General features: G+C 34.8%; 1 protein-coding gene across 1 annotated transcript in view; it reads left to right on the top strand.

The window, feature by feature from the left end:
• Positions 1-5,948, top strand: part of LOC119578443 — a 6,452-nt gene extending 504 nt beyond the window's left edge. Inside the window, exons 2-8 of the mRNA XM_037926025.1 lie at positions 1,935-2,035; positions 3,563-3,574; positions 3,809-3,899; positions 4,101-4,264; positions 4,445-4,820; positions 5,251-5,367; positions 5,703-5,948. Of these exons, the coding sequence (XP_037781953.1) occupies positions 1,935-2,035; positions 3,563-3,574; positions 3,809-3,899; positions 4,101-4,264; positions 4,445-4,820; positions 5,251-5,367; positions 5,703-5,933 (1,092 nt within the window). The 3' untranslated portion in view covers positions 5,934-5,948. The remainder of the gene's footprint in view (positions 1-1,934; positions 2,036-3,562; positions 3,575-3,808; positions 3,900-4,100; positions 4,265-4,444; positions 4,821-5,250; positions 5,368-5,702) is intronic.
• The last annotated feature ends 6,552 nt before the right edge of the window (positions 5,949-12,500 follow it).

Here is a 12,500-nt window from a genome sequence, read left to right as displayed (position 1 = left end):
AGTACCATTGGAGTGTCAACAGATGGCTATCATTCATTAGCATTGGTAATAAGTAATTTTTGTATAGAACTACCATTTACTAGATGTTATATATGTTGAATGTTATGTTTAACATTTCTATATAATTTATGAATTGTTTAGGCTGTGATGTGTGCTGACCACTTACAGTGGATTTTGTCAGTACTTAGCATCTATAGGAAGAATAATGGTAGTAATTAGAGAAGTGCTTCATCACTATGTGTTCTGCACCAATCACTGTTACAATTTTTTTCCCGAACCACATATATTATGTCCCTGTGCAAGGCCTGATTTGCCAGAACATACATAATAGAGGTTTGTCAGCAACTGACTATTGCATAATACTTAATGGAACATCAATGTAATCTATAAAAAGGTTTACAAGAAGTAGATCCCCTACAGAATTGTGTCTGTATGTATATATACATATATATATAAATATATATATATTATATATATATATATATATATTATATATATATATATATATATATATATATATATATATATATATGTATATTAAAGATATGCATATATAATACACACTTATGTATTTATATATTTATATATTTGTATATATATGTGTATATAATATATATATGTGTGTGTGTGTGTGTGTGTGTGTGTGTGTGTGTGTGTGTGTGTGTGTGTGTGTGTGTGTGTGTGTGTGTGTGTGTTGTGTGTGTGTGTTTGTGTGTGTGTTTGTGTGTGTATGTATGTATGTATGTATTATATATTATATAGATTATATACGATATGTGTTATATATTCTATACTATATATTATATATATATATATATGTGTATTTATATGTATATACCTATATACTGAAGAGGAAGTCATCAAGAGTTTGAAATATCACAATTTATTTTCATTTCTTACTGTGGCTGTTTTCCCTTTCACACCACACACACACACACACACACACACACACACAACTCACCACTCACACTCACACTCCCCACTCACACTCACACTCACACTCACACTCACACTCACACTCAAACGCACTCACCACATCACACACTCACACAACACCCCCACACACACACACACCACACACACACACACACAAACACCAGACACACACCACACACACCACAAAACACAACACACACCACACACACTCACACTCACACACACACACACACACACACACAACCACACACACACACACACACACTACACCTACAACTCACACACACTCACACACACACACACACACTCACCCCACCACCTACACACACACACCCACACACACACAACACCACACACTACACACACCACACCACACACCTACACACCACACACCTACACACACACACCACAACACACACCACACACCTACACACACACACCTACACACACACACTAACACCACCACACCCCACACCTCACACACATCACCTACACACACACACACTCTACACACACACACCTCACACACCACACCTACTAATAATACACAACAACTATAACAACACATCTATACAGACAATCTAGTCAACACTACATATATACAACAACATCACTATATCATACAATACTAAATATACTAACATAAATATATAATATACTAATATATCAATATAACACATATAAAATCTAATATACAAATACACAATATATATCAAAATATACAACTATATATAAACATACTATAAAATATATATATATATATATATATATAGTAATATATATATATATATATATATATATATATATATAATATATAATATATAATATATATATAAGTAAATATTATCAATATATATCATATATATCAATCATATATATATATAATATAATATATATGTATATATTATAAAATATATATATATTATATATATTATTATATTATATATTTTGTTCTTTAAGATTTTACTTTTTAGTAATATGTCTCTTATTTATACCAGCTGGACAGCATGATACTAATTGATAGTGTATACTATGATGGAAGTCTTGCCCAAAGGTATAATATAGCGCGGCCACCAGATACCTATATCAGATATGCCGTGTGATGTACTTTAGGTTATCATATACTACTTATTCTTCCGTTCCGAATGGATTCTTCAAGGCTACTAGGTACAAAACATTTATTTCCTATGTTTCAGAGGGTAGGACAAACGCGTTCCGGTTTGGAATGCCGCCTTGACCAGATGCCGTTGTGTAGTCTTTCCATGTTGTCATATAAGCATAACTTATTTGATACTATTATCCAATCAGTATCTTATCAAGAGGTACCAGTGTTATTATTAGGTATATATCTTCTATGTATATTTCAGAAGGTTGGACCAGTAACGCTGTCTAAGGAGTATAGGCATCGATGTTATTCGTTTTAATGATAATACTCGATGTGCAGTGACTGCAACGCTCACTAGTTGTGGATGTGATTACAGTTGTCATATCCAATACTTATCTGTCATATGGAATGAGATTTATCATATACTATATGAATATATATATACATATTATCATATTAATATGTTATAATGCTGTATATGTATGATTAATATGCTATCCTTATAATGGATATATATATGTATATTACCTATATATATATTATATCATTATTATGATATATAATATATATATATGTATATATGTATGATATATATGATGATATAGTATTATTTATATGTATATGTATATGATATGTATATATATATATTATATATCATAATGTACATACAATACAAACGATTATTTCCACATCTCCTCAACACACCAACATATCTACACTACATCACACAACTCACAAACCCCAATACTATATAATATATGCACAATATATAATACATATATACATATAATATATATATATACAATATATATAGCACCCATTCATTCAACATACAACATATACATAACATACAGTCATACACATATACACATACATCATACTTATTTATTATATTTTATATATATATATATATATATATATATATAATTATATAATATATTCACTACTACATATATTTATATTCATATATTATGATAATATACATAATGTCATATATATGTTTATATATACATATCTATATATTATATATATTCATATATATATTTCAAATATATATGTATATCACACCACACACACACACATATTGGACACTAACATATGCACACAAAACACACACACACACTTTCACACACACACAGCACACACACACACAACACACAAACAAAAACAGAATGAACACATGCACACACACACACCCACACATACAACCAACACCTTAACACCTACACAGCTCACACAGATTTACAAACTCACACACACACACTACATTACACACACACACAACACTTACAAGCACTTATTTTTTATAATTATTTGATCTCCTTACAAGTTATTTGCTTTTCACCATGAAATTCATTGTGAAATGCTTTCATCCTCAATCAAATATTTGAATCAGTACCATATGTGACGTGTTTAGATTAGTCATTGTCTCCTATAATTAGTAAAGATAACATTAAATGTGTCTTTTTTTGCTCCAAGTTTTTAAATTATTTTCATTCTGTATCTTTTTATATGTTGAAGGAAAGTGTCAAGGTGATTTATTTATTTTTGACAAGATACATTAATAATTTTAATTCATGACTATTTTTTCTTGCATAGGTTCTGTGTATCATTATATGGTATTTTGGGAAAGAAGGGATGTGATTACATTTCTTACACCTTATTCTTATGTCCAAGTACCTTAATATTTTGTGTTCTTTACGTTAAGATAATTTGGAAACGATTGATCTCATTTTTGGCTTGACATTGATTTCCTATTTTCAACAGATGTCACTTAACCTCTGCATATGTTTTGATCTTTTGCAGCAGATATGTTTATGGTGGACACAGAAAATATTCAAGATTGCATGATTGGAAGGTTGTTGCACTGTATTTTTCAGAGTTTTAGTTTTTGAAAGTTATTTGTAGGAATGAAAAGTTTTTTCATGATAGGTTTTGATGTCATTACGTGCATTGATAGTCAAGGATTTATTGTTAATGTAATTAGTAAAGGGAGACATTATTAATATTTTAGTTTTCTTCTTTTTGACTAAAGTATTTTAAAATTCTTTTTGGGCAGGATCTTACGTGTATCCAATTTTTGGCATATGTTGTGGCTGAAGGAGAAGGGTCATTGGTGAAGGCAGCAATAGAAACATTATCCCTTATTGCACAAGCCATAGAATGCAGACAATCCTTAGCAAACACTTTTGGTGTTCTTGAATCACTGCAAGCAGTTACAGAGTAAGATTTTTTTAAAGATTTGTTCTTATGTTTTGTGAACCTATGTTGATCTGTTGATTTTTAAGATTAAATGTGATATTTCATTTTTTAGAATGCAAAGGCGAATGTATATAAGACACTTAGGTATGAAATAGGTTGTGTTGTGGGATAGCACAGAAAATTTTCAAGTTGTATTTTCAGGGACGAGGAATGTTACAGCGATGAATTACGTGACGAAGCAGCAGCTCTTTTTACAAGCCTCCAATACGCGCGTTATATGAAAAAGCCTCGCAGTCCCCAGACTCCAACTGCCAGCTCTCAGCCAGAACAAGAGATCAAAAAAACAGACAGTGTAGACAGTGCACCAAAGAAAAATCCCAATGATGAAAGCTCCTCAGTAAATGCTTCCCAAATGAACAAAGGCTGTTTAGAGAAGCCCCCACATAGAACAGACAGTGTTGAAAGCAAAAGTTCAGAAGGGTCCCCAAAGAAAACTGAAGACACTGAGGGATCTCCAAAGAAAGCAGACTCCGCAAGAAGCAGCATAGGCAGTAGATCTCTGTCTACAGATGAAGAGGTAATCCAAGGTTTAGCTATTTTTTCAAATTGTTAATAGAATTTGGAAAGCTAATTTCTAATCACAGTCCAGTTGATAGAGTAAGTCTATGAAAGATTATGAATATAATTTTCTGATTATAGAGTAATGTTTCCTTCATCATTGAAGTTTTTATTAGTTCAAATTCCTTTAATCAGAGTATATATATATATATATATATATATATATATATATATATATATATATATATATATATATATATATATATATATATATATATATATAATTTCTTACCTTTGTTATTATAGTAATATATCATTTTGCTTTGGTCACAATCTCTACTGTAGAGTGAATTGATTATATATCTTTAAGTAGACTGGAGAATAAAATGGACCAGGTTATATGTCAAAAACATCTTTGCTATGTCTTTTTTACATTTTGATATTTTCAGCTTTCCAGACTTGAGAAAAAAATGCGTCAGCCTACGGAAATGAAAGGTGGCTTCTTGGGACCAAACAATTCTAAAGCAAAGATTGTCACTCTTTTCATTAAAGGAATGGTTGCCCCTGTATGTGCATGTGCTTTTGTTTATTCAAAGGGTTTAATTTGGCCTACATCTTTTGCAAACTGTTTCTTAGTTTTTCAAGTTACTTAAGTGCTGTGGTGTAATAGTTTTGTAAAGATTGTCAAGTAAATAGATGATTGTATTTTACTTGTGATGGGATAGCTGAATTTAATATAAGTAATGTTGAAAGTAGTATATAAGTTCTTTTGATTATACATAACCTTGTATTACCAGATTCATTGTACAGACTCTTATCATGGTCACTACTATATTTGTTATTTTTACAAAGCCACCAGTTTAAGAGAAAAAAAATAATCTGTTGTTAATATTCCTTTCAGGAGCACCGCAAACAGGTTGAAGAGGAACTGGTCAGGGTCCGCGGACTCATTAGCATTGTGTTTGACTTGGGACGTTCCCGGGTCACTTGCAGAGTGAAACGGGATCTGTCTGTTGACAAGCTCGCAGCTGCAGTTGCCCGCACTGAGAGTCTGTCTGCTCAGCAGGTTACTACTAATGCAAATGGGGAGGAGGTATTTACTCTCATCTTTATGCAAGGAAATGTGAAATAAAGAAGCTGTAGGCTACCTATTTGCATTTTTATCTCTGTTGTTTAGAGATTATATCAGTCTCTTTCAAAAGCTTTCAGTTTGATGCTATTACTTTTTTAGAGATTATTTTGACGATACTGTTTATTTTGTCCAGAGTGTAAACAATTTCCTATAGAAAAGGTATATCTATGATATATATTATGTATTTTGATCTCTCTCTGTCTCTGTGTCTCTCTCTCTGTCTCTGTGTCTCTCTCTCTGTCTCTGTATCTCTCTCTCTCTGTCTTTGTGTCTCTCTCTGTCTCTGTGTCTCTCTCTCTCTGTCTCTGTGTCTCTCTGTCTCTGTCTCTGTCTCTGTCCTCTCTCTCTCTCTCTCTCTCTCTCTCTCTCTCTCTCTCTCTCTCTCTCTCTCCTCTCCTCTCTCTTCTCTCTCTCTCTCTCCTCTCTCTCTCTCTCTCTCTCTCTCTCTCTCTCTTCTCCCTCTCCTCTCTTCTCTTCTCTCCTCTCTCTCTCCCCCTCTCCCTCTCTCTCTCCTCTCTCTCCCTCTCTCTCTCTCTCCTCTCTCTCCTCTCTCTCTTTCTTCTCTCTCTCTCTCCTTCTGCTCTCTGTCCTCTCTCTTTCTCTCTCTTCCCCTCTCTCTCTCTCTCTTTTCTCTCTCTCTTCTCTCTCCTCTCTCTGTCCTCTCCTCGTCTCTCTCTCTCTCTCTTCTCTCTCTCTTTTCCCTCTGTCAGCCCTCTCTCTTCTCTGTCAGTCTTTTCTCTGCCCTCTGTCAGTCTGTCTTTGTCTTTTGTTTTTCCCTCTCTCTATCTCTCTCTTTTTTCTCTTCCTCGCCCTCTGGTCTCTCGTCTCTCTTTTCCTTTTCCCCTGTCTCTCTCTTTTTCCCTCTCTTTTCTGTCCCTCTCTCTCTTTTCTCTCCCTCTCCTCTCTTTTCTCTCTCTCTTTTCCTCTCCTTTTCTCTCCTTCTCTCTTTCCTCTCTCTCTCCCTCTCTCCCCTTTCTCTCCTCTCTCCTCTCTCTCTCTCTCCCTTTCCTTCTCTTTTCTGTCTCTTTCTCTTTTTCTGTCTTTGTCTCTCTCTTTTCCTCTGTCAGTCCTCTCTGTCTCTGTCAGTCTGTTTTTGGGGGTCTCTGTTTTGTCTCTCTCTATTCTCTCTGCCCTCTGTCTCTCGGTCTCTCTGTCTCCTGTCTCTCTGTTCTCGCCCTCTCTGCTCTCTCCCCTGTCCCCCCCTCTTTTGTCTCTCTCTCTTCTCTCCCCTCTGCCCTCTCTCTCTTCTCTTCTTTTCCTCTCTCTCTCCTCCTCTCTCTCTCTCTTCTCTCTCTCTCCCCTTCCCCGTCCTTCTCTCTCTCCCCTCTCTCTCTCTCTCTCTCTCTCTCTTTTTGTCTCTCTTTTTGTCTCTTTTTGTCTCTCTCGGGTCTCTGTCTCTGTGTTTTCCCTCTGCTCTCTGTCTCAAATCTCTATTCTATTCTATCTTTTGGCTCTGCCCTCGTCTTTCGGTCTCTGTCTGCCCGGCCTTCGCCCGGCCCTGCCCTGTCGTCCTCTCTCCTCTCTCTCCCCCCCTTTCTCCCCTCTCTCTCTCTCTCTCCCTCCCCCTCCTTCCCCTCTCGTCTCTCTTCTCTCTCTCTTTTCCCCTCCCCTTTTCCCCTTCTCCCCTCTCTCTCTCTATTTTCTCTCTTTTTTTTTCCCCCCCAGAGTTTTTCAGTATAAAAGTGATTATATCCCCAAAAAAGCAAAATACATAGAAGGTAAAAATTAATATATCAGATTATATAAATTGAGAAAAAGATAGTAGACCTGGAAAAAAAAAACAGGAGCAAGTTTTTCCTTGTTTTTATTCTAAACCTTTTTTCTTGCAGGAAATACCCCCTTTTTGGCCAAGGGGGGATCCTCGGAAATGAATCTCCAGTTGATGATCCCCCCGATTACTTACCCGGGAATGACAAGTGGCCCAAAGATTAAAAGTGGGCCAGGGTTTCCAAACGGGCTCCTTCAAAGAACTGCTTCCTCCTTTTTTTCCAAAACCTCCAACCTCCCCCCAAAAGGTTCCTTCAAACTGGTGACTGTGTTAAATCCTCACTTACCCCCCTATTTATTTAAATATCTGAGATATACTGGGGGTTTTTTTGGGTTTCTTTCCTTTTTTAAAAGAGAATGATTTGGGATTGTTGGGGAAAATTTTTTTGAAGCTGATCATGAAAATTACGCTTTTTGGGTTTCGGGCTGGTGGGGTTTGGAGAAATAAAAATTTTTATAAAGGGATTTTAATACTGAATTGCTATCATATGGGGGGGGGCTGGGAAATTGTATTTCATGGTGCCAAGCTATTTTTGGGGCTAAAAATAAAGAGGGTTTACGCCTGATATTTAAACGGAAAAATATCACACAACAGGGGGTTTGTTTGTTTTTTCCCCATTTTATCAAAGGGAAATTTCATTGTATTTATCATCGAAGTCCAGTGTTTCTTTGTTATTAAAACATTTTATTCAAGGGGAGACTTCACTGTATTATCAAAGTCTAGGTAGTGTGTCTGCTTAACAACTGCTTTCCTCATGTTTTGATGTAATATTTTCCTGAACTGAAAGAAGTCTGTGAATATGTGATGTCAGTTATACAGTGTTATTTATTTCCTACGGAGAGACAAATGCATATTTATAGAATGTGGTTTAACCATTACATTTTGCATTTTAAGTGAGGCAGTTAAATACCCTCAGTAGTGTAACTTCTGCAGCATAACCAGTATTCGGTGCTGTTTTTTAAAATGACACTTTTTCCCTTTTTTAGCACGTACAAAAATTTTTCACTACTTTTTTACAGTTTTTAATATCCTAAATACACCCGTATTTTTCCCCCAAATGCTTTCATTATTTTAGACATTTTATGAAAAACTGTTATGACCTAAGTGCTTTGTTTTCCCTTGAAAAGTTTTGGGATAGACTAAAAAAAGCTTTATGTTTTTGTAAATATGTTTAGAACATTATAATAGGCTTTAAGCTTTTATTTCCTTGTACTAAAAGTAATCATTCCTTAGGTAGCCAAACATAAGCAAAGATATAGGATGTAGTGGCCAGAGTTACTGATTGTTGGGTTGGTAACATTTTCCACAGCCAATATTTAGTTGTTTATTGAGTCATGGTCTGCAGTGTTTCTTGTTTATGAAAGATTATTAAAAGTCTTTTTTGTATAAGTAAGCTAAACGTTGTGTTTTTCATGTGCCTAAATATGTGGTAAGTCATGATTGATAATGTTGCCCGTCCTTCAAATGGCATGTAGCCATCAAATAATCTTACTGTCATTTTGTATCTAACCTGTGGTTTTTTTCCCTTTAATGTTATAAAAATTGCTTTTTTTACGTAACATTTTTTTTTGAAAAAGTGGGCCCTTTAAAAATTGAAAAATTTTTATTAATTTATTTTATATTTTTTTTTTTTTTTTTTTTTTTTTTTTTTTTTTCTTTTTTTTTTTTTTGCTTGGAAATTTTGTCTCGGTCCCGCAATGTGAATGGGAAATTTAAATTTATATGAATTTTATATTTTTGTAACTAGGGTGTGGCTTTCGTTTATGTTTTTTTTTCCATAGGTTTTTGGAAAATTTTTTCTTGTTTTTCCTCCAATTTTTGGGAAAAGGGAGTACCCAAAAGGGTCTTTGAAATATCCCTTTTTTATTTTTTTTTTGAAACATTTATTAAAGGGGTTTCCTATATTACATTAACCCCCCGATTTACAGTTTATATTGTAATAGTTACAAATCAGAGCTCATCCTTTACCAAAGGTAGAGACAATGTCAATTCCATAATAGATAATACAGTGTTTGCACATTCCATGTTGGGGGGTTCAGAAAAAAAAGATGAATAAATTCTTCTCAAATACAAATTCAGCTTGTTAAAATTGGGTTGTTTCCTCTTTCCCTCCTGTGATAAAAAACCCTAGCAAGTTACCCCGTGTTATCAAAAGGGCCCGTTAATTGCGTAAACTCGCACATCCAGGTATTACATTATCAACTGCAATTCCATAGATTGGCCTTATGAACTGCAATGCACTGAAATATGACAGAGAGGCAAGCTCAAATATTTCTGATAAAATGAAAATGCAATAAAAACAAGGGAATAATGTGGTACTCCTCATGACAGACATGAAAAGAATTTTTGAATATTGATAAAAAACTTGACTTTTTAATGTTTCCTCACCTTCCCTATTTTTGGTGAAAATGCATCACATACCCATAATCTTTTAAAGTTTTTTATCTTATTCTTGTTAAACTTTTTTATTATGATGAAAATTAAATTTTTATTATGTTTTAAATGATTTTTTTTTATTATTTTTGGATAAAGGGTTCCCCATTGGTTTTTACTTTATTATAATGAAAGTTGAAAGTGATTTGCTTAAAACATTCAATCTGGGTTTTTACATTTTTGGGTTTGTTGTCCAACCCGGTTGCTAATTTAAAAAATCAAATTCCCAAAGGAGTGATTGTACTATGAATTAAAAGATAAAAACCAAAAATGTCACCCCTTTACTTAGCCAAATTTTTTTAAATTTAGAATTTTCCCTTTCAAATAGATCGTAAATAACTAAACTAAGAGTTCGCAGCAAACTTTTGACACATGGAGACCCATGAATAAAACAAGAAATCATTATGGGTATATATATATATGTGTGTTTGTGTGTGTTAGTGTGTGGGTGGGGTTGTGTGTGTGTGTGTGTTTGTGTGTGTGTGTGTGTGTGGTGTGTGTTGTTGGGGGGGGGGTGGTGGGGTATGATGTATGTGTTGTTTATATTTATATATTTTTATTTTATTTGGGAATTTATATATATGTATGTTTTATGTATATGTTGTATTATATTTATAAAGTATGTATGTATAATGTATAATGTATATGTATTTGTACAAAGTATATATGGAAGGATGGGGGGGCAGGTAGGGGGCAGGCAGGGAGGCGGGAGGCAGGCAGGCCCGGCCGGCAGGCAGGCCGGGAGCAGGCAGGCAGGCGGCAGGGGAGGCAGGCAGGGGAGGCAGGGAGGGAGGCAAAGGGGGGAAAGGGGACGGCCCCGGGAGGAGGCAGGCAGGCAGGGGGGAGGCAGGCAGGGGGCAGGGGAACCCGGCAGGAAAGGGAGGGGGGCGGCAGGGGACAGGGAGGCAGGCGGCCGTACAAGTGACCAGAAATTGTTTTTTGTGGATGTGTGGGCATGCATACATGTGGGTTACTGAAACTGGCTGTATACTTTTTTAAACGTGAGAATGTCAGAAAACCCTACCCCAGGGCAAATTTCCATTTATTGGTTTTTTCAAAACCATTATAGTAAAAAACTTCATAAGGGTTCTGGGTTTAAATTTAAAAATTTTTTTTTGAACTTTGGGGATCTATAGATGGGAAAAGGAACTTAAACCCCTTAAATGAGGGGACTTTATAGACCCCGGGCCCCCTGCCGGGGGGGTTTTAAACTTCCCGAGCATGCGTGACCCCATGCCAAATACCAGCCCTCCCATGCCCCTTTCTTTGTAAAACTACAAAATAAGTTTTTATTTTAGTTTTTATTATTTTTTTCAGTCTCTACTAACCCCCTTCGTAAAACGAGACTGAAGGTAAATTTTTTTTGTTTTTATAGACTCCCCTATTTTCCTTATTCGGTCTTAGTCCGAAAAATAAGCCGGGGCGCATCATGGAGTTTTAAATTGTCCCTTTGCTGAATTTTTTTTTTTGTTGCCTGCTAAAAATGAGAAAATGGGAAAAAACCCCTTAATTTACACTTTCACTGGCAGAAAAATAATTTTTCCCGTATTGTAAAAAAAAAAAACTCAGGCAGTGCATCATCCTCTATGGCATGGCTACATCCCCCGGCAGATGGTCCCGCCATGCCATGGCATGTACATGCCTCCCGTCGGCAATGGGTTAATTATATTCAGTGTTATTTTTTTTCTGATTTCCATTATTGTATCCTTTGATAAGGTGAAATACGTATATTTTTTCATCTTTTGGTTTGTAAAATATCGATATTTTAATACTTTTTAAAATAAAAAGAAAATTTTTATTAAACAATGGTGTACATTTATTTCTGATGATTTAACTGAAGATTATACAAGATTAGAAGTAAACCTGTTCAGAATCAGTAATGTATTTTAATATAGTTTTAATACATAGCTCTGCTAAATCCAAACTTAAAACCTGAAAATTTTAGAGTGATGCACATATTAATTCAAGTACATACATGCCATGCTCACTGTGAAGCCCTGGTGACTGCTTGTGCTTTACCTGTTCCTTGAAATTGCAGGAAAATGTGTTTTTCTTTCAAACTCTATTGATATCAATATTGTTATTATTCTTACTCTTTATATTATAATTTTATTTAAGTCTTTTGTAAAATTAAAAAAAAAAGAAAAATCAAAGAAACCTAAATCAAAAAAAATGGGTAAACAGGTGAGATAGGTAGACTCCTTGGGCTAATGCTTATTTACGTAAACATGGCTGATTCTTGCCCTTTGCCAATTGGTTAAATATAATGTTTTTTTTATATGCAAATTTGTGAGGAAACCGGTTTTATGAGTATTTTTTTTTTAGGGATTTTTTTCTCGGGAATTTTTCATGAGAAGTTTTTCAAG

The sequence above is a fragment of the Penaeus monodon genome, chromosome 11, assembly GCF_015228065.2.
Source record: "Penaeus monodon isolate SGIC_2016 chromosome 11, NSTDA_Pmon_1, whole genome shotgun sequence".
NCBI lineage: Eukaryota > Metazoa > Arthropoda > Malacostraca > Decapoda > Penaeidae > Penaeus > Penaeus monodon.
This window is presented reverse-complemented; position numbering and strand designations above follow the sequence as displayed.